The sequence below is a fragment of the Phocoena sinus genome, chromosome 1 (assembly GCF_008692025.1).
Source record: "Phocoena sinus isolate mPhoSin1 chromosome 1, mPhoSin1.pri, whole genome shotgun sequence".
NCBI classification, from domain to species: Eukaryota; Metazoa; Chordata; class Mammalia; order Artiodactyla; family Phocoenidae; genus Phocoena; species Phocoena sinus.
This window is the reverse complement of record NC_045763.1, coordinates 8,069,550-8,094,954: the sequence shown is the minus strand read 5'-3', so window position 1 is coordinate 8,094,954 and position 25,405 is coordinate 8,069,550. Positions and strand designations below refer to the sequence as shown.

At 45.2% G+C, this 25,405-nt stretch overlaps 2 protein-coding genes across 4 annotated transcripts; both read right to left on the bottom strand.

Annotated features, from left to right (window-relative positions):
- Positions 1-1,432: 1,432 nt before the first annotated feature.
- LOC116748946 (centromere protein S) lies at positions 1,433-21,765 on the bottom strand. 3 transcript variants are annotated; one of them, XM_032622673.1, is made up of 6 exons: positions 21,622-21,764; positions 18,595-18,718; positions 17,777-17,810; positions 13,067-13,133; positions 11,239-11,412; positions 1,433-1,848 (listed from the first exon to the last, which is right to left on the bottom strand). In XM_032622673.1, exons 1-5 carry the CDS (start codon positions 21,673-21,675, stop codon positions 11,272-11,274), a joined length of 420 nt encoding a protein of 139 aa, XP_032478564.1. In that variant the 5' UTR covers positions 21,676-21,764; the 3' UTR covers positions 1,433-1,848; positions 11,239-11,271. The 3 variants fall into 3 exon arrangements, with proteins under 3 accessions (XP_032478564.1, XP_032478556.1, XP_032478573.1); XM_032622665.1 differs by lacking the exon at positions 1,433-1,848 and adding an exon at positions 4,141-4,432; XM_032622682.1 differs by lacking the exon at positions 1,433-1,848 and adding an exon at positions 6,554-9,933 and having other exon boundaries at positions 21,622-21,765.
- On the bottom strand, positions 4,141-8,009 carry LOC116741876 (cortistatin-like). The gene is given in 5 exon segments (XM_032609041.1): positions 4,141-4,432; positions 5,458-5,536; positions 5,538-5,635; positions 6,059-6,161; positions 8,005-8,009. Coding segments are annotated over 5 exon segments (504 nt in total). The 3' UTR covers positions 4,141-4,213.
- Positions 21,766-25,405: the final 3,640 nt, after the last annotated feature.

Sequence of the window (25,405 nt, the reverse complement as noted above, 5' to 3'; positions counted from 1 at the left end):
AAAAGGGCTAATATGTCTGCAACATGACTGCCCAAAGATTTCTAACTGCAGTCGCTGTGCTGGTGGTGTAAGAGAAGTAAATCAGCCTTGTGAACGCTGTGTAGTTAGCCCAGTAGTAAAGGAAGGCTGTATGCCAGAAGTGATAGAATGGCATCTCTATTCACTGATTCTGTCAACATTTCCATCTTTGCCCTGCTGAATGAAAAATGTTTTCTTCAGTTATTTCTGCAAATACACAGCAGAGCTTTAGGTGACTGGCCTGGGTGTTGGTGTTGGTCTTCTGTACTTGAAACAAACCCACCAAGCATCTCAGCTGCATAGGAGAGTGGAAGAAGAACTATGGGTTTTGGAGTGAGACAGACCCACGTTGAGTCTAACCTTATGGGACAGTAGTTTCCAAAAATGTAAGGTTAGCCTAAGGCCCCAAGATTAAAAGGGTTAAACGAAGTTAAGTATGAGGAAGAGCATAGAACCCAGCACAGAGTCAGTGTAGGGAATGGTTCCCTTTCACCGCCCCAGGGCCAGAGATGGGGGCAGGAGCAAAGACCTTAGTCTGCAAACCCTAGACCAAATGTGGAGTGACAGTTATTTTGCCCCAGCTGCCACTTACCTTCCTTACACCACGGTGCCTCCAGGCCTTCTAGAATAGAAATGTAGCAGCACAGCAATATGTCTAAAACTAGGAGAGGAGAGAGAGAGCAGGGCATGCCTGTTCTTATGTTAGGAGAAAAGAACGTCAAAGAAAGCGACTGGGACTCATGAACTCTACATTAGCCATATTCCATTCTTTCAACTCAAGTCAAATGTCGGTCCCCATTAGGCAACTGGCTTTGACAGGAGCTGTGCTAATTACCACTTACCAACCTTTAATTTCTGGGTAAAAGAAAAAGGAAAAAAACTAATGGGTTTTTCATTTTCCAGAGAGAAAGGAATAAAATAATAGTCTTAAAAAATACATTAATTACAAGAATTATTAATGTACCTTTACTAACCAGATTTTTAAATTTCCTAATTATCTAGTCTTTTATTATTATTTTTTTTTTGCCTTCAGGGTTTTTTTTTCTTATTTTGTTGTATTTATAGGGTTTTGCCTTAAATTATTTTGGCTGTGTCTTATATTACTTGAGGTTTTTAAGTAATAAAGGGGAGGGGTGGAGTCCTCCGTCCTATTTGGAAGCTTCCAATGAAGGGAACAGATTCACTCCTCCCCAGGAGCTGCATTAAATTTTCAGATTGCAGATCCTTAAAGTTAGCTGTTGGCTCAAACTAAGTCAGACAACACTTCCACAATTATAAGGAAGTGAACCAACAGGTTAATGCAGGGCTATGGGATTTTCTTCGGTATTTTCTAATATCATGTTACAAGAACTATCACCAAGAAAATTCTAGCTTTTTCTCCAGCTTACAGTTATTTTAATAAGACAAACACGTATCTGTTCACTTAACTATTTAATTACAAATAGAAAGGATAACTTCATGTTAATTTTTATTAGGGTTATAAGAAGCTAGAAATAGTGGGTTGCCCAGCTGTGCTTTGCCTCTTCCTTCCTAGTCTAGAAACAGAAAACTTCTTTTTCAGAGCTAAATGACATTTCCTCTTCTGATTTGTTCAAAATCGAATCCCTATCTCTATCGAAGAAGCTGCTGTTATTAAGATGTGGGTTATCCCTTCGGCAGGCGCTGTCAATTCAAGGTATTTACGTATCTCCCGTGAGCTTACTGGTCTGACTTTCCACTGAGATGGTTTGCTGTCAGCACTGACATATGAATACTATGAAAGGATTTCTGTCGAACGCTTATGCCACATCAGTTCTTCCTTAGCAGTCAAGGATCTATTCTGGTGAAATACTGGAAATAAATGCAAGAGAATGAATTAGAAGCTGTCCAGGTCTTGATGTCCGAGATCTACACATTTGACTATATTGAACTACACAAAGGTAGACTTTAAGATGGTAGGAAATCACCCTAATTTACCCATTTTACCCTAATTTATTAATAATGAGCATTTTACTCTAGTCTAACATGTAGTTGATGCCAGTTAACATTTTATCAAGGCCACTGAACTAAGGTAGGCTTAAACTTGATGAATTTCCTGGCAGTGTCATTAGCGTAGCTTCATTTCCTTCAGATATTACTTAGTTAAAAGTTACAGGGCCATCCCTGGTGGTCCAGTGGTTAAGACTCCGTGCTTCCACTGCAGGGTCACAGGTTCGATCCCTAGTCAGGGAACTAAGATCCCGCATGCTACACGGTGCGGCCAAAAAAAAAAAAAAGTTACAATCTCCAGTCTTAAGAACTGTGTATGTATGACCCCAACTGAAACTGGAAAACAGTGAGCATGCTTTTCTTCTAGAAGAATCTTCAGTTCTGAAGGTTAGCTGGCCTTTCAGGCAGGCATCTTCCACCAGTGCACTGACCCGATTACTGGTCTCTGAAAGCTGCTGTGTTTGGAAATGTGGATGCTATTAAGGCACTTCCATCCCATTATACTTTACTCAGCTAGTAATTATGAATATAAGCTCAGCTCTGTGGAAAACAGAATGGAACGGTCAGCAGTCATACTCCGTGAGTCTGCTTCCCTTGTGTCCAGAGAAGAAAATATCACAATACCCTCCAGCCAGCCTTTGCCGGTTTTCCTGATAATAGCCCTGACCCTCAGAAACTTTCTGTAACTCCAGGTTTGAATCTCTAAGCTTCAAAGTTTAGCATCTGAAAAACCTCATGCTGGAAGTTTTCTTTAGAGTCTGTGATTCAAGAGCCATAAACAATATGTATAATCAAGGAAGGATTTCAGGGCTACAGGGGAGAACTGAAATTTGATTAGGGTTTGGAACTGAGCACTTGTTTGCTCCTGCCTTCATCTCAGGGGACCCAGATGCTGGTCCACATGGGGCTCGACAGTCGCTCTGCATTATATCACACAGAAAGGAATCTCCCCCGCGTTTACCCACCATTCACTCACTTCTGTGGGAAATTACTGAGGAAAGGGAAAATATAACAATTATACACATATCAATACATATGCATCGGTCTCCAAATGAAGTCCGGATCCTGTGACTCTGGAAGTCCTTGTATTAGCAGTGGAGGCAATTAGGCTACAGGCTGGGCAGCAGTACTGCTCACTATGCTTGATCTGAAATAAGCCTGAAGCTCTCCTCCATAAAAAGAATTGTAACAAATTAATATTAACTAGTTAAAAAAATTAGTACAGGTTGTTTTTTTTGTTTTTTTTTTTACGGTACGCGGGCCTCACTGCCGCGGCCTCTCCCACTGTGGAGCACAGGCTCCGGATGCACAAGCTCAGTGGCCATGGCTCACAGGCCTAGCTGCTCCGCGGCACTCAGGACCCTCCCGGACCGGGGCACGAACCCGTGTACCCTGCATCGGCAGGCGGATTCCCAACCACTGCGCCACCAGGGAAGCCCCAGTACAGGTACTTTTTAACAGCAGTTTCGAATGTAACTTTTATAAGCATGTCAACATGATGTTGTCTGCCTAATAGCGTGGCATTTGTTTTTAAATTAATTTTAGCTAAAACATGAGGAACAATCATTTTGTTCTTTGAGCACAATGTTAAAAATTGCTTTTAATATGAGGGGAAATATTGTTTAAATTAGACAGTTTTGGGTTTTTTTTGTGGTACACGGGCCTCTCACCGCTGTGGCCTCTCGTGTTGTGGAGCACAGCCTCCAGACACGCAGGCTCAGCGGCCATGGCTCATGGGCCCAGCCGCTCCGCGGCATGTGGGATCTTCCTGGACCGAGGCATGAACCCGTGTCCCCTGCATCGGCAGGCGGACTCTCAACCACTGCGCCACCAGGGAAGCCCTAAATTAGAGAGTTTATATCAAAATAAACTGTAATGTTATTCTGAACACTTAAATGTGTAGCTTTTAGCTATTTTAAATCAAAGCAAGGAAGACAAGGACATAACCACCTCTAAGCACATAATGAAGGTGGAAGGAAAGCCCCATGGCTGCATTGACAATAACGGAAAAAACCACAAAAATCTTTATCAAAAATACTCTCTTTGGGTTCCAAATTACTCAAGACACTCAGTATTGGGTGTTTTTGGAGTTAAAATAAAAACTACTTTTCAAATTACACGAGAAAGAGAAGACAACTGCATAAAGAAGAAAGATCACGGCTGATGAATACATTTTTATTCAGATCCATCCTTACACTTCTTTGCATGAGTATTTATAGGTGGGGTTTTATTTGCAGGAGGAGAAGGTCTTCCAGTAGAAATTCTTGCAGGGCGTTTCATCTCGGCAAGTGGACTGTTGGAGGGGCAGGACTTCCTGCCGTTTAGACACCTCCCTGGCTTTCCCTCCTAAAAAGGACACTGCCCTGGCCTGGGAGGCCCACTCATACCACCACGCAAGGAAAGTCAACAGGCTGTTTTTCTTTATTTCTGCCACTTCCTGTATATGCTTTTAAAAAGAAGCAGAGGACAAAGGAAAGACAAATCAACCACCTGGTTCAGCCAGCATTAAGATACATAATTCCTTAAAAAAAAAAAAAAGCTCCAGAACAATAAATCACATTTCTATTTAAAGGATAAGTTAAGAGAACACCTTAACGAAATTGCTCCAATTAGAGAAAAGAAGTTGAAATTTTTCAATCAAGGAAACTCTGCTTGTTTTGCTCCTAATCTTGGCTGAGGTTCTTAATTAGAAGAGGTCAAGAAATCTATCATTTTCCCTGACAAGTGACTGGCAGCTAAGAAGCCCCCCAAGGTGGATCAGGCTAATTTAGCTTGGTTTTCCCATCTCTGGTCTTCCTCCTGGCTGTCCACAAATTGCTTTTCGAGAGAGATCAGCTTGAGACATTATATTCTGGCTTTTCAAACTCCTTAGAAAGCTTCTAGGAGTAATCTGATGATGAATGACTTGTCTGGAACTCATCTGATAAGTTCAGAGAAAAATCCATTTTTAATGGTCAACTTTATGTACTCTTTCTTGGAACTTTTTCAAAATGGGAAAAAGAGAAAAGTAAGTCATGTCATGAAATTACAAATCCTCACAATGGAAAATGTAATGATGTCAATTAATCTGAGCCAGTGAGAACATGTGCTGTATATATAAATTAAGATTCTAGAAGTACGTGTGACTAATACCACAGTGGCAGCTCCATGATTGCACTGCAATAGACTGCTGTAATCACTAAATGTTTCAAAGACTAGCAGATGGAGACTGCTAGCTCGAAGAAGCTTCCCTTAGTTTCAGAGCTTTCTAACAAACTTCCTAACAACTGAAGGTAAACAAGAATCAATAGTCTATATGGACATTACGGCACAGGGCAGCTGAGGGGCACGCTGCAGAGTCCAGCCCTGCAGTCTGTCCTGTACACACACTCAGCTGTGGAGATGCTGGGGAATCCGTAGGGGCGGCCAAATGTGCCAAGGAAAGAGACAGCCCACAAGTGGGTCAGCACGCGGCCGAGTCAGACTACTCACCCCACTGTCGCGGCCAGCGAGGCCGCCCTCCAGGGGAAGGGCAGCGGCAGCAGGCAGAAGGGCGGCAGCGTCCTCAGGCTGACGGGCACTTCTCTCCAGCCCTGCGGCTGCTCATCCTGCTTGGCAGCCCCGAAATCAGTGTGTTGTGGACTTGGGTCTCTTCTTTGGAGACCAGGGGCTTATTTTAAGCTCAACCTGCAGTTTTGTTTTTGTATATATGCCTGTCTTAAAGCCTGTACCCCCTCTTCCTTCACACTCAAGCAGCAACGCATAAGCCTGAGCAATCAGTGCCCACAAAAGTGCTTTCAGATTGGATTTAACCCCTTCATTAAAGCCTCAGATCTCTTCCTGTGTTGAGAGTGGATTTGCTCCTACTTTAGAATGCAAAGTGCACTTGCCTCTGAAGAAGTTCTACCTCCTCCTAATTATGCCCAAGCAAGCAGGAAGCCATGAGAACAAAACCAAGTGATTTAACATAATACAAAATTAGCCTTGGATAAGGAGCTTAAAACCTGCCATTTTGTCCACGTAAAAGTATGACTGAATCTGCTTGGGCAGAAGAAACAAGGCGACGGTGAGGGCTCAGGGAGCCGCTCAGCACCCACTGGTCTCCAAACCGCAGGCAAGGGCGACCCGAGTGATGGTTTCCCAGCACCGCCTCCCCGGCCTGCAGGCCACTGTCCTCTGGCCCAGGCCTTCCCAAACTGTGACGTGGACCCAAATCACCTTATTAAGATTGAAATGCATATTCTGATGTCGTGGGTACAAGGAGGAGCCGAGATCCCACAATTCCAATGAGCTGACACTAGAGTAACCAGTGCTTTTCATCTGCTGCTGGCCACTCACTAGTGGCTTGTAAACTAGCACTTTTTTTTTTTTTTTTTTGCGGTACACGGGCCTCTCACTGTTGTGGCCTCTCCCGTTGCAGAGCACAGGCTCCGGACACGCAGGCTCAGCGGCCATGGCTCACGGGCCCAGCCGCTCCGCGGCATGTGGGATCTTCCCGCACCGGGGCACGAACCCACGTCCCCTGCATCGGCAGGCGGACTCTCAACCACTGCGCCACCAGGGAAGCCCCTAGCACTTTTTTTGAATGAAATAATAATTAGAGGGCATCATGTTAAGGATAAATACTGCTGTGTGTGCGTGTGTGTGTGTGTGTGCGTGTGTGTGTGTGTGAAGCGTAAAACGTACTTCTTGCTGAATGCCCTGCACTTGACCAGCTCCTGGGGCTTCCTCTCCTCCTGAAGACAGCTCCACTGCTAAGAACTCCAGAACGTGAAGCCCTCTGTGCCGTGCCACCTCCTGGCTCCTCCGGATGGGTCCCAGGTTCAGAGTCACACAAACAAATGTGCAGACCCTCTTCACCTAACTGAGACAGCTAGGAAAATCCGAAACACCTACCACTAACCTACTAAGGTGACCAATGTCAAAGGCAAGGTTCTAAATGGAAGAAAGCAACCAAAGAACTGACAGCGCTTTCCAGAAGTGAACACTGAAGCTTGCGGTTTTCCAAGAGCCTGGTTCACACCCCTTCACAAGGGAAAGCTCAACCTTAAATTTCATCGCATCTCAGGCTTGTTGTTTAAGATTCTAGGTAAAATCGGCACGGCACGATGACCCACGGATCATACGCTGCATATCGTCTAGTCTCTTTTTTGGTACCACAATAAATTTTTTGCCTAACTCCCACAAATGGCGTTAAAAATGTTTAGATATTCTTGCAGATGAGAAGGTCATGGCAGCTCAGCCAGCTCTTATAGCCTTAGTACATTTCCCAGATTTTATTCAGTGGCCTCATTAAACACTGAGCGCCTGGCACGTGCCACCTAGAGGTACAGGGGAGCCACATCCTCCACCCCGACAGAGTTGTTACAGCCCCGCGAAGGGGCAGGATACACACTCTGCAAATGAGAGAAAAGTAAATTTGGGGTGCAAAGAGGGTTATGTGCTGCGGGTTGGAGAAGCCTTCATGTGATCTTATTACTGGCCGTTTTCAAGGCGATGGCAACGTATCGTAGTACTTCAAGGTGACGGCTCTAGACTAAAATCCTGGTTTTGCCGCTGAATTAACTTTTCTAGGGCCTCGGGTTCCTCATCTATAAAATGGGGATAAAAACGGTACCTACTGCCTACCTCACAGAACTCTGTGAGGACCAAATAAGATCATGATAAGCACCTAACGCAAGTAGAAAGCACAGAAGGCCCTCACGACAGGAACTGTTACTAAGAAGATACCCTAAGGCCTTAGTCCTTCCTGCCCCACAGTATAAAGAAGAGCTCCCTGCCACAAAACGTTGGAAATCCCTGGTTAGAGCCATGAAACTCAAGCAAAGGCTCCTCCTCACCACACAGCACACCTCAGACTCGGGAACAAGTACTCGGGGGCGCCTGCCTGCCGTGTGTGCACAGCACTACACAAGGCACCCACCACCATCTGCCACCCCAAAGCCTGCCCACAGGGAGCCGTCGGTCTAATGTTTTATGCAAGAACGTGTGCTTCTGAAAAGAAGTACCATGGGAGCCGTGACTAAAGGAACACAGTACCTCATGATTTCGAAAAAGGGAGATTGTTTATTCTAAAAGGCAGAAGTAGGACCTAGATAGAAGATGGAAGACTCTTCTTCATATACAGAAGAAACTTGCAACAGTCAGTGTCCAATAACAGAAAGGGCGCTCTCTCCCTGAGGAATTCAGCAGAGCCCCGGGAACCACAGTCAGCAGTGCTGCAGAAGGGGTTCCTACTTGCTGGGGAGATTGGACTACATGACCTCTAAGGGTTCTTTACAGATTCTGCAATTCAGTAAAGGTAGTAATCAGGCCCTGATTACGCTTTCCCAGACACCTAGGTTTCAAGGTATCAGCTGTGTATGAGCCAGCGTAGACCTACCCCAGCGCATTGCAGCTGCTGCTGTGTGTAGAAGGGGATGCTCTGAAACTTCCCTGGATCGTTAATTGAGTAATAAAAAATTAACACAGGATCTTTTATTTCAATTTTTTTTTGAGGAATTGGTTAACAAGGAAGACAACAAACATTATAAATGTAAATTGCCCCAACTATGCTACCAGGCCACGTTTATGTCAAAGACATCTGCTGCTTTACATGGTCAATCATCTGGCTACGTGGTTAATAAATCTAGTTAAAGTTCAGATGAGCTTCCAGGACTCTGAGGAAGCAAGCCTGTGAGAGAGAGCCCTCTACCACTCCCTTCTGCCACTGTCAGCAAAGGTGGAACTGGAAAGGATGGCTGACATCACATGGACATTCTGGAGTCACCTAAACCCTGATCAGAACGTGCGGTGGGCAAGAGGCAGCTCCTGAGAACTCAGGGAGTAGACTCAGCCATTCCATACAAAGTCTGGCCACCCCTGTGTTATAATCCCCGAAAAATGTGTTGTACTACCACTTGTCTAAAATATGAACAGGTCATATACATAAATGTGCCAAATAAACCAAAAGATTACGTGAACATCAAGTCAACTTTCTCATCTGGCTAGAAAACTTCATGTCAAAATACCCATGCCAGCCAGGAGAGGCCCTCTACAACCCTCTAATCAGGGACAGGACACCCAGGGTGTACACGGGTTCATCATTTCGAGTCATGTGTATTCTGAGTTTCTGGAGCTACAGAAATCTATAGAAACAAGATGCATTATAATGGTTCTACCAATTTCCTTTTATTGTCGCATATAACATTGCTGCGAGAGGTATTAACTCTGTTTCACTGATAAGAACACAATGTTTCAGCAAGTCATACAGTGGGAGGGAGGGAGGCGCAAGAGGGAATAGATATGGGAACATATGTATAACTGATTCACTTTGTTATAAAGCAGAAACTAACACACCATTGTAAAGCAATTATACTCCAATAAAGATGTTAAAAATAAATAAATAAACAAAACAAAATCAGCCATTCATAGAAAAAAAAAAGAAAGTCATACAGCTATTAGAGTTATGAAATCAGGATGCAAGTCTAGATTTGTCAACCTTTGGAAAGTCCACAGTATCTAGTCTCAAAACTCTCCGTGATGAGGCGTTTAAAGACAGCTTACCTGAAAATGAAATTGCTAACGTACAGATCTTTGGCGGGAATGTACTGTAAAGACAGAAGCCTTCATGATTCACATTTATTTCACTAATGTGACACAAAGGTGTTACAATTATTATCTGAGACCAAATGATTTGTTATTTGAAGAACCTGAAACCGTGAAGTTTGAATTCAACGCTTTACTATGACCATAGCTCAGCATCTCCTTTTGAGAGGTAGACTCTGGGGTATCTTTTGCTGATCATATCTGGGCATGGATGGTATAAATTCTATCCAGCTGCACGCACCTTTTCTCTCTCACCCACTCTATAGAGTCATCACTCCAAACGTGACTACCATCTCCAATGGTCAGTAGATCCTGGGTGGTTGGTTAACGTCTTCAAGCTTCAGCTTGCTCATCAGTAAAATGGGAATAAACAAAAAAACCCTGAAAAAGTTGTGAAGAAGAACTATATGGAACACCCAGGGCAGCAGCTGGCGCACAGAAAGGGCTCTGTAAGTGCCAGGCCCTTTGCTTTACTCCTGCCGCCCCAACAGGGAAAAGGCATGCCCTGGACCCCTAATAAACCCCAAGGAGAAGACAGCAGACCTGGGATTCCTGGAAGCATCATCTCTCACAAACTAAAACAGAGAACACACAACTGAAGTGTTTTGGAGGAGTAGTCAGGTTTTCCTCTCAAGCAAAACTTCTGCCCAGTATAATTACAAAATAGCCAGACAAAAGTCACATAAACTGTGTTTCTGGAGAAAATCACCTTTAAAAAGTAAAAAGGACAAAAGGACCATTTCCAAACACGCACCCTTTTACCTTGTGATCACAAGTGACGCGGGTTTAAAAAACAATACTGGGGGAAAAAAAAAACAAAAACAATACCGACAGGCTTCCCTGGTGGCACAGTGGTTAAGAATCTGCCTGCCAATGCAGGGGACACGGGTTCGAGCCCTGGTCCGGGAAGATCCCACATGCCACGGAGCAACTAAGCCCATGCGCCACAACTACTGAGCCTGCGAGCCACAACTACCAAGCCCACGTGCCACAACTACTGAAGCCCACAAGCCATAACTACTGAGCCACCACACCTAGAGCCCGTGCCCTGCAACAAGAGAAGCCCGCGCACCACAACGAAGAGTAGCCCCGGCTCGCCACAACTAGAGAAAGCCTGCGCACAGCAACGAAGACCCAATGCAGCCGAAAATTAATTAATTAATTTTGAAAACAATATTGGTAATCAAAAGAACTAAATAGGGAGTTCCCTGGTGGTCCAGTGGTTAGAACTCGGCACTTTCACTGCCATGGCCTGGGTTCAATCCCTGGTCAGGGAACTGAGATCCTGCATGCCACGCAGTGCAACCAAAAAAAAAAAAGGACTAAATAAATATAGCTTTATTCATCTTTCAGGGACTGTCAGCCTAAAAAATTATATAAAAGAATGAAAAAATAACTGATTTTTGCTTGAAAAAGTCAACGATATGTAGTTGCTAACAAAATTTTATTAACTGCAATAGATACAATTTCCAATATATACCATTCAAACACACTTTTTTCATGTGCTTCAGTAAGACATGGGAGTATTTTGCTTAAGAGTTTCCAGTTCTCTTTTAAACCACCTTTTGCAGTCAGTGACTTGGAGAATACAGTACAAAAAGCCCCCAAGCCTTTTTTTTTTTTGGTAATCTCCACTTAATCCTTTCAAAACCCTTTGTTGGCAATACATGTTTTTAGTGGCTCTACCTGAAGGCTGCTTTTTCCCAATGGCGACAGACTTTAATTCTCACTTTCCACTACACCAGCCTCTGCTGGCTCCACTGAATTTTTGTTTTCATCCTCTAACTTCTTTTTCTTCTTTGCTTTTCGTTCCAGGTTAAACTGAGCGATGTCTTCATTTTTCTCTGTGATGTATTTTAGCTATAAAAAATGTTTTTAATTACATTTTTATCTGGTTGTAAAGCCATTTATAAGCCTAAGGGAAGAAAAAAATCTACACCGTTTCCCAACCACTCCCACCCTGGGTTACATTCCTTAGAGTTAAAACACAGCTTCAAATTTTTTCTGGAAGAAGGAATCAACTTCAGAAGTCAACTCCCTGCTACATATCCTATCAAACAGGTAGGAGTTCCTTGAAAAATCAAAAGAATTAAAACTTGTAGCTTACAGAAGGCATGCCAATCACAAATATACTCTACAAAGCACACATATAGTCAACATGCCCCTAAATTTATCCAACTAAAATTATTGAGCAACTACTGTGTACCAGATACTAGAGATACAAGGGAAATATAAGACAAGGTCCCTGTCCTCAGGGAAGATTTAGTCTAACGCACAAATTTAGCTGAAACTCTTCAGTAATAAGTTTCTGTCAGATAAAAAAATTAAGAATCCAAAATAAAAACAACATTCTGAAGTAGACAAATATGCACCCAATTAATAGTCTAAGATGACTTGCATTGACGATTCCTTGGCAAAAGGTGGAAATTGCTCACTGAAGCTGACCAAGTAAGAGTTATGACAGAGGATTTATGAGGAGAGAAAAATGTCTTTTCCACTGATACACGGCACCACAGGCGCCTGAGCTATTTTACTTAGGAACCATATCATCCTTAACCCTGACTTAAACTTTGGACAAATAATATTAGAAGAGCAGAGATAGAAAACAGCCCAGTGGAAACAGCACTAGATTCAGGGTTCAAAGGTTAAGGTTCAGCTGTCAACCAGAAAACTTCCTATTTAACTTTGGGAAGTTACTTAACTCCAGTAGCCTAGCCTGTAAAATGGGGCTATCTAGTCATGTTATTGAAAACCCTCAGAGGGTAGTTGTGAGCTTTAAATAATATATGTAAAATATTATCAATAAAAGTCCTGTGTAAACTGCCAAGTGCTACACAAGTTCATTCATTCAGTAACTACTCGTGAGCACCTACTGTGGGCCAGGCCCTATTGTAGGCACGGCAGATGGAGCAGAGAAGAAGGGGACAAAAATCCCTGCCCTCGTGGAGCTCACATTCTGGGGAGGAACGTGAAGTATTTTAACTGCTAGGATCAGACCTCACAGGTGTCCTGGATCTGCCATCGGCCACAGCTACTAGCCTGGGATCACAGCATCACCTGTAAAATGAGGGCTTGGTCAAGATGACGTCTAGACTTCTTTGAAAAGACAGACAATGTGCTCAATTTCCTGCACATCCCAGATGTACAGATACTCTTTCCATACCTGGCCCAACAGAACTGTGGGCACCATAACGAAACTATCCCCATACACTCTGGCCTGCGACCTGTCTCTGACATCATGCTCCAAATGAAACATGGGACCAAAGTTTTGAGACATTACAAAAAAGGCAAATTATGAATCCAGAGAGCACTGATTAGAAAATTTCAAATTGGCTTAGTAAGATCCATCATAATGAAAGAAAGCCTATAAATTACGGGCAGGTCTGAATGGTTCAAGAATCTCTCGTTTTTAATGCAAGGTGCCCTGGGGAATCACTTCATGGCTGCAAGTGATTAATTGGGAATAATGTATTCTGATGGGAAAGGGGAGTGAGGAAAGAAATTCATCTCTCACCAGTGAATTACTCCTCCTGGCTAAAAGCTTCACATCTTCAGTGTTAATGGTGCTTCTTTTCGCATGTCTGTAGAAAGGGCAGAAACAATTCACCAAAATGTTTGGTATTATTTAAAGTTTTGATGAAACACAAAAGTTCATGGCCAGACTTCACACCAGCAAGGATCTCTAAGTAGCCCATCTTTTCAGATTAAGGTCATTAAGCAACAGTGACACAAAAATGAGTGAAGTGACGAGCCAAGATACCAACTAAATAAAGAGACTGAGAGAAAGCAGAAGCCCATCTGTCCACCTCCACCTGAGGGCCAGCGTGCTTGGAGAATACGAGCAGGGAAAGGAGTGAGGGGCGTTAAACCCTTCCCGAATGGCCTGCTTGGTCACAATGGACACAGAGACCACCATACAAAAAGCAAGAAGGTCAGTGAAGCACCTTCAGTGAAAAGAGAATGACACAGAGCTCACGATACCAAGATCGTCTCTGCTTAAGCAGACGCTAAACAGAAGAACAGAGACTTTCCATGAAGCATGGCTTCACTTACACCAAGGTCCTAAAGCTCTTCTCCAAAGGCTACAATACAGGAAAAAGCTTGTGCAGGTGTCTCCTAATATCCCATTTCCCAACTAGGAAATAACGCATTCCCCCGACAATAGCCCAGTTAGAACAAAGAACATCCTTTCAACTGGAGTCTGTTTCTTGCTCACAACATGGACTCAAGTTCTTGTTCCAGTCCTCCTCTGTCTGCTTTAAAAGGTAATTTGAGATAATAAGCTCTATTCAATAATTTATTACTCTAAATTACACCCTTTCTTGCCATTTCTAACTTCCTCCAAAAATAAGTAGGAACTTCGTAAGTAGGAATAAGGAGGAATCTTTGTATCCTTAATAACTATCCAAGTGGCCAGCACATAGTAAGTCCTCACTGTTGAGTTAAAGATAAAATCCCAGAAATTATACTCCATAATTTGGCCATTAGTCTTTCACATCCTGCCAAGTGTGAAAATATCACATGCCATCTCATCATGATTGACAGTACCTGCCTGTCCTAATACCCATGTCAGAAGATAACTTCTAACTAGCCACCTGCAAGGACCAGAACAAAGGGGGAAAAAAGTCAGACAGAAGGTGACAGAGGACTTCCCTGGTGGCACAGTGGTTAAGAATCCACCTGCCAAAACAGGGGACACGAGTTCGAGCCCTGGTCCGGGAAGATCCCACATGCCGCAGAGCAACTAAGCCCACACGCCACAAGTGCTGAGCCTGTGCTCTAGAGCCCATGCGCCTAGAGCCTGTGCTCTGCAACGAGAAGCCACCACAATGGAAGCTGGCTCACCGCAACTAGGAAAAGGCTTCACGCAGCAACGAAGACCCAAGGCAGCCAAAAATAAATAAATAAAATAAACAAAAATTTTTAAAAAAGGTGCTAAAATAGCAGCCACAAAGTATGAAGCCAATCCACAGGTTCCCTGGGTGCAGGACATTAGGTGCCATGGACACACCGTGGCTTTCATCTCTATCACACGATCAGGCTGCTCTGGCGGTACTACCGCCTTGGTAAAGTGCCATACAAGGAGCAGGTAACAGGAAGCAGCACACTGAACTATTCACACAGTAAGATTAGCTCATCTGTTCACGAGAAGCATTTAGGAAACAGCAGAGTCGATCGTCTCTACCACTCAGCTTGTCATCTGGTTTCTCTGCACCATATTCTTTATTATTTTTTAAAAATATTTATTTACTTACTTGGCTGTGCCGGGTCTTAGTTGCGGCACACGGGATCTTCATTGCAGCACGCCAACTCATAGTTGCAGCGTGCCAACTCTTAGTTGTGGCATGTGGAATCCAGTTCCCCGACCAGGGATCAAACCTGGGCCCCCTGCATTGGGAGCGTGGAGCCCTGGCCACTGGACCACCAGAGAAGTCCCCTCTGCACCATGTTTTAATGTTACCACTTTCCCAGATGGAGGAGTAGGTATATCCTATGCCAGCCACTGCACATCAGAGATTCTCCTAAATCAAACCTCTGGCTCCAGAAAATTACTCTAGGGAACGTAACAAAGGGATTTTCATATAACACTTTTAGCAACACAGGTTTCAAAGATTATTCCCAAAATGTCCCTAGAATTTATTTACCGTAGAATATCGATCTTCTTCAAAATGTTTCATCTTTAACATGTTAACAATATTAAGTGACTAGAGATTTCAAAGCTAAATAAGGGAAATTCACAACTTAAATTGGGAGATGATCTTCCAAAGTTTGCAGATGACTTGAGTTTATAGTATTTACAATTTAAATGCATTTTATTTCATAGAAACAATGTTACAAACACTGGTTAGGTTCCCAGCCTGCAAAGACTATTTAATATATAGTCAACCTGAAACAGTATGTATTTCAGACTTCTCAAACTGGGGTAATCATATAGTAGTTCTAAGGGCAGGGACTATGTGACAGGGAAAACTCAAAACCACAGGATAAAGTTGACCTTCTGGGAGCATCAATGTTATTCAGTGATAAACTTTAAAACAGGATTTTTTATATGAGAGCAAACTGGACTATTTTGAAAACGAATGTAAAATTAAGACAACGGATGAGTCTTCCAAGAAAATCTGTGCCTGTGTTCGCTCAGGGTCCTTGGGAGGACGTCTGAGGAGCCCTGGTGTACCCATGTGAGCACCGCAGAAGAGGCGGCATCTCCTAGTAAAGCCTCACTCAGAGAACATAGGCTGACAGCCTTTACACAGACTCCTTTACTCAAAAGATGACGTCCTTCCTTGTGGAGCTGACAGTCTAAGTGATACCCACACACCACTCTGCCCCAGTGCCCAGCAAAAGGAAATGGACTTAACGTAACTATAAAAAACACAGGGACTCCCCTGGTGGCGCAGTGGTGAAGACTCCGCGCCCCCAATGCTCGGGGCCCGGGTTTGATCCCTGGTCAGGAAACTAGATCCCACATGTGTGCCGCAACTAAGAATTCACATGCCACAACTAAGGAGCACACGTGCCACCACTAAAGAGCCCATGAGCCACAACTTAGGAGCATGCCTGCCGCAACTAAGACACGGCACAACCAAATAAATAAAATAAAAAGACAATCATGGGAATGTAATGTACAGCACGATGACTATTAAAAAAAAACCTATAAAAAACACAGAGTACCTGAAAGCTTAATGTGTTACAATGCTAAATAGTTCTAATTTTATTTCTTTTTAAATTTTTTAAAATCTCTGTAGGTTTTTTTTTTTTGGCTGTGCCGGGTCTTAGTTGTGGCACGCTGGATCTTCGTTGCCATGTGCAGGATCTTTTAGTTGCGGCATGTGGGATCTAGTTCCCTGAGCAGGGATCGAACCTAGGCCCCCTGCATTGGGAGAGCGGCGTCTTAACCACTGGACCACCAGGGAAGTCCCCTAATTTCATTTTTACTCCTAGTATTTAGAAGTATTTAAAGTTTTTCATTGTCTTTTCCCACAACTAACACAGAAGTAGCAAGTAGACTCACACCTGAGGGCTTGCTACAGGCATTTAGTGGGTAGAGGCCGGGGTGCCACTAAACACACCATAATGCACAGGACAGCCACCACCAGAACAAGGAATTATCCAGTCCAAAATGTCAATAGTGCTGAGGTGATCTGTACTGATAAACTCTATGTTCAAATCAAATAACCACTGTCTACTTATTTACATTTTTGCGTCTTCCTCTGTAGTACAAAGCGCTCATATTTTAAAAAAAAAGAAGAAAAGAAATGGCAAGTAAAGGTAGTAAGTGTATCTCACAGGAGACTGAGAGTGGGGGTGGGCACGAGGCACAGGTAAGGGGCAACCACCTGAATTAACAATGATAAGCCATATAAGCTATCAGTATCCCATACATTATCCTTATCCCTTCTGGCGAAGTTGAAGATGCTAAGCGGTTTTTAGGGACTCATACACAGGAATAGGAAAGATTTAGAGCCTGCCCTCTGAGAACCTACTGCTTTAATTCATTCAGAATATTCATCGGAGAAAAAAAAGAGCTAACAGGAGCAAGGTGAAAAGTATGGGGTGTGGGAGAGGCTGGCACCAAATCAGAAGTGGGAGCAAATTAGAAAGCTTTGGCCCTTTCAGGCCTTCCTCATTCAAATTGCTTCATGAAAGCAATTCGTTGCAAATGTTTTCAATTACCTGCAGTACTAATTGAAGAGAGGAGCATAAATCACCTGTAAAAGCTAACACTTTACCAGCTGAAAGTAAGTCACACACTTTTCAAGGAGCGTGTGTCTCAGTTGTAACAAGCTCAGCAAATGCAGGGCTGACGGGCCTTGGGGCTGTATTATCCCGACACCTGCAAGCTTCCCCACGGGGCACGAAGCAGCCCAGCCCGGGCGCCCAGCCTCACGCCCCAGCACTACACCACCTGCAGAAATGGCCTTAAAAGCACACACACTGTGCACAGAGTCCTGGAGACATGATTCATACCTTTTTAACCTGGAACTGAATAACTCTGGTTCCGTTAACAAAAAATACTTGGAAAGCTTCAAAAAATGCCAAATCAAGTCTGAATGGACAGTGATTAAAGCAGATCTTACATTCTTACAGAATCATGATTGGAGATTGAGCATCCACAAAACACAGGGGAAAAAAAAGCTAAAACTCTCCTGAAATTCACCACCAGATGGGGCGTATCAATAGCATGTAAACAAACAAAGATCCCACAATCAAGCTCTCTACCCACCTTGCAAACATTTCAAGGTCTTTGGCAAAATTTTCTGAAAGAGAAAAAGAGATGTGCTTTAGCTACCCTATAGCAATTTTTTTTCAGCAGTGCTGCATGGCATGTGGGATCTTAGTTCCCCGACCAGGAATCAAACCCGTGCCCCCTGCTTTGGAAGCACAGAATCTTAACCACTGGCCCACCAGGGAAATCCACCCCCCATCTCAATCTTATTTCAGAGGGAGAAAAGTGAAATCTCAATGTCTACAGTAAGTACAGTGACTAATACAACAAATCCTTTTAAAGGTGAGAGGAGGCCCTTCAGGCAGGTCCATCACTGGATTCATTATGACCTCCTTGCCTCCCTGGCCCCCTCCACCCTTCATTACAAGCCTTTGGTAATTGTGGCTACACCTTTCCTTCCTAGAAGCTATCCCTAACTTTAAATTTTGCTACGAGTTAGGGCTTAGGAGGACATTAATCTCCTCTGAAGTCAAGCAAATACCAAGGCTTCAAGTTCAACTGTCAAACTGTGGGTGATATAAAAAAGTTACAAAGCAATGAAATTTATGTCTAATGTTCCCGGCAGTTTAAAGCACAATAAAATAAAGGTGCTGATGCCCCCGTGTTAGGGTAATAGAAAGAAAAAAAAATAGTTCTTTCCATAAGCTATCTGAATCTTACGGCCAATAAAAGAAACGTTTCGCGAACGGTGTCCAATGATAATGTTCTCTGTCTGCTGGTAAGACATGCCACGGCACCCCAGCCCCGCACATTTCTCCCAGGCAAATCAACCTCTGGGCTTTCTATACGTCTACAGGAAGACCGTGGCTGCATACCGCACTGTTGAAAAGTCATCTCCGAAATCGCTGCAATGGTTTGTTTGCTGAACTGCATCTCTTTGTCCGACGCAACTTCCTCACAAAGACAGCCAACAGTGTAGTGAACCGCTGCCTTTAGCCTCTGAAGCAAAATCAAAACACTTCGTGGGTAAGACTGCAAATAAGAGCTTTCCACATCTTAAAAAATTAAGATCAAGGAGAGGGTCTGCTCACCCTAATTCCTTCAGCACTTTCCATAATGGCTGAGTGAGTTTTCAACTGTACTAAAAAATTAATGGGGCCCTCTGGAGTGTGACTTGTAGAAACATTACTTTAATGTTAATGGTTAATGGTTATGATTTAGGTCAAGTAAAGGTAAGGAATTAGGATGGCAATTCAGCAGGGAATGAAGGCAGACTGGTACTTGGGAGGCATCTATGTGACTTTACTGTTATTCCACATTTATGTGCCCAAGTGCCTACTGCGTGAAGGCGTGTGCTAGGTGTCTGGGCAACACAAAGAAAAAAGACAGGGACTTCTGCCCCCATATGGGGGTTAATCAAGCAAATGCAAAAGGATCCCATCCCTGTGCTTCAAGTCCTTGCCAACCCCTGTCCTGCATGAGGCAGGACGAATGATCAGGACAACACAGGGAAAGGCTCGTGAGGCGACATCGGACCCTCCTCTGATTTGCTGGTTTGCTAGCCCACCTCAACAGGACCCTCACTGCTCCTCAGCAACCCTTTCAGGTACTGGAAAACATACCTCTACCCATGCGGAGGAGTAAAGAAGCCAAACAAGCTAAGCCAAGGTCTCCGTCTCATGTGAATAAACTTGCTGAGCCCTGTGTGGGCTCCACCTGTGCTGGAAACAGAGCTGAAGTGGACATGGTGACAGCTGAACCCAAGACAGTATCAACTCTACCAGCAAGTGTTCATGGTAGAAGCAAGATGAGGAGGAACTGCAAAAACACAAGTCCAGGACCCCAGAGTAGAGGCCAGGCAGATAAGCAAGGGACCTACGTTCCTTAGTTTCAGATGTCACAAGAGTAGGTAAGTAGAGGGCATTGGTGGGAGGAGACAAAGAGACCACCACCCTGGGAGGGATAAAAACCCTCCAAGGGATCTTTTGTAGGTATGTGTAGAGGTGAGGTTAGGGGCGGGGGAACAGGACAGGGATCCTTCCAACTGCTCCAGAAGTTTTCTCTGCCGGCCCCTCCCCCCCACCTCCTGGAACGGGCTAAGTGCCTTCTTCGATGCTGAACACTGAGAGGCTAAATCTCTAGACTCTAAACTCCTCGAGGGCAGGACCCTTCAAGTGTTGTTCACAGCTGTCCACCTAGTGGCAAGAACAGCTGGCTGAGTGAATGGCTGGACCCCCCCCCCATAGAGAACAAGGTTCAAATTTCTCAGTCCATCTTTGCAGCCTCACTCACTTACTCAGTAAGCGCTGTCTATTGAGAGCCACGCTCTGTACTAGGGGCTGAGAACACAAAACTGAAAAGGATAGTCCCTGCTCTCAAAGAGATTATCTCCCACCACACCTGTGCCATGAATGGACTCCTGGAAACCACCAATGTCATGAAACACAAAGAAGGTGGAGAACCCTTCCAGGGAAGACCGGAGCCAGGACCACTTGATGCAAGGCATGATCCCTGACTGGATCCTGGGTGAAGAAAAAGACCACTAAAGAACATCTTTGGGGGCTTCCCTGGTGGCGCAGTGGTTAAGAATCCACCCGCCAATGCAGGAGACACGGGTTCGAGTCCTGGTCCAGGAAGATCCCACCTGCCCCTGTGCCACAACTACTGAAGCCCACGCACCTAGAGCCCGAGCTCCGCAACAAGAGAAGCCACTGCAGTGAGAAGCCCACAAACTGCAACAAAGAGTAGCCCCCGCTCGCCGCAACTAGAGAAAGCCCGCACGCAGCAACGAAGACCCAATGCAGCCAAAAATAAATAAATAAAAAGGAAAAAAAGAACATCTTTTGGACAACTGGCAGAAATTGAATATGGACTGACATTAGATCATAGTATTTTATCAATATCAAACTTCCTGAGTGTGATCAGAGATTATGTCACAGAACGCCCTTGTTCTTGGGAGAAGCATGCTGAAGTATTAAAATTTAAAGGTGAAGTGTCAAGTGTATTTAATTCTCAAATAATTCCGAAAAAAGGAGCAAGGGAGCAAATACAGCAAAACGTTAACCGGTGAATCGAGGTGAGGGGCATATGGGTGATGAATACATTATTTTTGCACATTATTCTTGCAACTTTTTCTTGAAGGCTTAAACTTCAAAATAAAGGGAGTGGGTAAACAGCGTCTGAACCTTAGAAGCTCACTCCCGTGTCTCTTCGGTTAATCCTCTCTGAGGTTGCCACCCTGGTTCTTGGTTTTCACCTCTTTACAACACTGTTCTCACGACTCTGCCACGCGGTATTTATTCCGGTGCTGACTAAAGGACTGGATACTCATAACTATCCCGAGAACTGGTTATTACCCGATTTTCCATCTAGGAAAACTGAGTTTGGGCAGAGTCAACACAACCCTCCGGGCGGAGTCGAGATTCGAACCCATATCCAATGGGCTCGGGAGCCGGATGGCCTGGGGGTTTGCACCAGGGTCTGAGGCTTGTCTCCTCGCGGGCAGGACGGAGAGCGCACGGGTTACGGGAGCCAACATTTTCGAGCTTGTGCCGCGTGCCAGGCGCCTCACAACGACCCTGTCCGAGGAGACTGAGGCTGCCCCAAAGCCAGAGGGGCCCTCCGCGGAGCACCGTAGGAACTTCCACGGACTCTCCTTTCTTGCGCCGCCGCCCGCACGCTCCAATCCGCGATACCATGGAAACCGCCTCCCAGCACCCCCCGCGGCAGCCGAACCGGCCTAAGCGCGGGCGCCAGGCGGCCGGAGCCGGCCCGCGCAGGCCCGAGCTCGCCCTCCGACCCCGGCACGAAGGCGAGGGCGGGCGGAGGCAGGGCCTTTTTCTCCCCTGCACAATCTAGACGCCGTCCTTCCCCAGCCCAGCCAAGACTGCATTCTCCGGTACCTGTTGGTAAGAGAATCGCTGCTGCTCCTCGGCCCCCTCCTCCTCCTCCATCATCACCGCGGGCGGATCCTGCCAGGCGCGCGATGACAGAAAGTGGCGGTGGCCGGGAAGGCCCAGTCGGATTTTCCCGCCGCGGCGCCGGGCGACGGACCGCGCGGGGGGCCAAAGCGCGAAGCTGCCGCCTGCCTCGCTCTCGGCCCCTAGCGGTGGCTCTGGGAAGGGCGCCTCGCAGCCTATCTACTCCCGCCCCGCCCAAGCCGAGCTCCCCGGGGACCCCAGAGCCAGCTCTGCGCGGAGCACAGTGGGCAGCACCGGCTCCCGGGGGGGGGGGGGGGGGGGGGGGGGGGGGCGGGGAGGGAGGGAGAGAGAGAGAAAAAAAAGGGACAACTGTACACAACTCTGTATTGTAAGTTACATGCGGCTGTAACCTTGGTGTGCCTTGCAAAATCCAGTGTGGGTTTTTCTAATTCTGTAGTGTCACAAAGTCAGACCACGGATAAATGTTTGATTTCTATCCCCTTAAGCGAATAAGTTGCTCACCCCATTGCCATTGCCAAAGGAATATAGCTATGACCCGAATGTTGGCTTATTTTCTTTTACATGAAGAGTTAAGTGAAATAGGGGACTTCCCTGGGGGTCCAGTGGTTAAGACTCCACGCTTCCACTGCAGGGGCGCAGGCTCCATCCCTGGCCAGGGAACTAACAAGATCCTGCATACTGTGCTGCGCGGCCAAAAAATTTAAAAAAAAAAAAGTAAAGTGAAACCCAACGTTGGATCTTCATTGCTTCCAAACTTTCTTCAGTTACTTTCCTCCTCTGGAGCTTCACTCACACGTTGATGACATGAGTAAGGAACTTCTCTGCTGAGTCGAATAATAGTGTCAAGTACTGGAAGAGTTATTTCCTCAACTTGTGCTATTCATGAAGTAAAGGCTGCAGACACCATACACATTCAAGTTTAATCTGCATTATTAACATATTCCCCACTCACTTCCTTAACAGTCAACAAGGAATTAATTTGTAGATCTGTAGATTTCCTTGGTGTAAATACTCCCACCATGGCCGATTTCAAGCCACCAATATGAGGAAACTGAACTCAGCATTTGTTACCAAACCAGGTTTGTGTGCCCCCCCCCCCCCTCCTCCGGAGCAGCAGGCCAAACACGGAGACACAAGTTGGCAGCAGAGAGTTTGTTGACGAGGTCCTCATGGAAGGAGACAAGAGAACAAATCTCAGGCCCGCGTACCAGAAGGCCAGAGGCTTGAGTTATTTATGGGATAAAGAAGCAGGGTGGTCTTAGGTGTGGGGAAAGGTGAGGCCGTCAGTGTTCTGCGCAGGCGCAGTTTTAGGGTCGGTGGTCCGAACTAGTTTTAGCTGGTCTGAACTGGGCAGGAGCCAACTCCAAAGTTCACAAAAACAAGCCCCCTGTTACTATAGTGACCCATACGTCAGAAGCGTTATCTATAAGGGAAGTTTAGAAGTCTGGTGATACATTACCTAGGCTATGTGAAGCTTGGAGGGGATGCAGTTAGAGAATGGAAAAACAAACAAATAAGCAGGCTTCATCAGTAAAGGAGGCTGCAAGCAGAGGGGTTTCTAACAGCCGGTTCCCTTATCTGCTGTTCAGTAGGACACACTCAAGGATTTCTGATAACCCTGTGGGGCACGGTCTCACACAGAGAAGAGATGCTGCACACCCACCAGTCAGACACAATAGGTGGAAATAACGTCAAGAACGTAGATGATAGAAAAATGTGCAATGGACGCACAGGCCCAGCGGCCATGGCTCATGGGCCCAGCCGGGGCACGAACCTGTGTCCCCTGCATCGGCAGGCTGACTCTCAACCACTGCGCCACCAGGGAAGCCCCACTACCTTTGTTTTTAATACAATTTATTTAAGCCCAAATTTATGGAACTTAATTCTTAATAATGGCTGTGTTTGTTTCTGGTTTTCAGTAGTCCTGAAAATTGAGAAATCAACTCTCACTGTAGGAACTGGCTCTAGCACACTGTTGGCCTGGCACATAGTAAACACTTACTGAATCAAAGTTGAAAGAATGCATTGTAAAAAAAACAAACAGAATGTACTATGTTGGAATCAGTTGTGAGATGCAGACCTGAGTGCCCAGCTCGCTGAGCTCCAGTGAGAGCCCCAGAGCCGGGTGCACGGTGGGTGTTCACTGAATGTTTGTTGAGCATCTGACTCTCAGCATCTCCGTGAGTCCTGACAAAGTAGAGGCCCCCCGATTTTTTAAAAGAAATTTGACTTAGATATATGTACAGGTATCCCCTGCTTTTGAAAGTTTGCACTAAGCCACTGCACTTTTATGAAGTTCTACATTCGTATGGCAACGGCTTTTTTCTCGTAAAAATTAAAATTCTCTTTGGATTTCTTTCAGTTAGCAAAAGCAGGTACTAACGCAGGGCTTTCATAAAAGCAAAGTGGTGGAACGTGAACTTTCAGGAAGGGGGAAACCTGTGTATTTTCTAAAGCCTTATCGCAGTCATCAAGAGGAAAATCGTATTTTTGGACCTCCTCACACTTCTTTCACAGTTTAGTGCTGTGTTTATTTTTAACTCACGTTGAGAGCCCCTAGAGGCCTTATCACATGCCAGTCTTTTCCTCTATTCCAGCACCTTCTCACTGCATGTTAAAATCATCTGGCTTTCCTGATGAATGAAACTACCAAAGAAAAGAAGGATGCTCAGAGTTTATTTGTGCTTAATTGGAAGAATATACAGGCACCCTCCCTCTTACTACCTCTCTGGTGGAAGTCAGGGATAAAGGAGAGAGAGACTGCAGGCGAAGAATCACACAGGAGTGCCTTTTGACTCCTGACCCCGCAGCTACCCCACATCTCAGCTGACGCCGAACTGCTGGGGGCTGAGGAGGCAGAGGTTCAACATGCAAAGTTATTAGGGAGTGGTTCATTGCACAATCTAAGGTTTTTATTCTTCAGAATGATTTATGAAGGGTTCTTGGAAACACTAAACTCTAAGGCATTTAAATGCCAATTTATAGAATGAGGCCCTCTAGGACGTTCCGTGAAAGAAAACAACTTGCAGACTAGTATATACAGAACAATTTTATTTTTGGTTTTTTTTTTAAAGAAAAGAGCATATGCATCTATATGGGGATGTGGGATATTTGAAAGGAATAGAAAAAGAGCTGCGAGGATACATGACAAATACAGTTAAATTCTGAGCAATGGGTTGAAGAGAAGGCAGATAAAGGCACTCAAATTTTTCACTTTATATATTTCTGTATTCTGCATTTATTTTTTGGCTATGCTGGTCTTCATTGCTGCACGCGGGCTTTCTCTAGTTGCGGTGTGTGGGGCCTACTCTTCATCGCAGTGCATGGGCTTCTGTTGCAGAGCATGGGCTATGGGCGTGCGCGGGCTTCAGTAGTTGTGGCACACGGGCTTCAGTAGTTGTGGCTCGCAGGTTTTAGAGCGCAGGCTCAGCAGTTGTGGCACACGGGCTTAGTTGCTCCGCGGCATGTGTTATCTTCCCGGACCAGGGCTCGAACCCGTGTCTCCTGCATTGGCAGGCGGGTTCTTAACCACTGCGCCAGCAGGGAAGCCCTGTATTCTGCATTTTTAAACGAACTCCAGCCCTCAGACCAGGCCTTGGGTTCAGAGCCCAGCCCCTCTCACAAGCTTGGTGACCCTGAGCAAGTCAGAACCCCTCCAAGACTCAGTTCCCTCATTTATAAAGTGGGGAATCATAGGACCAGCCTCGCAGAGCAGTTGTGAGGTTTAAATTGCCTCACATAAGTG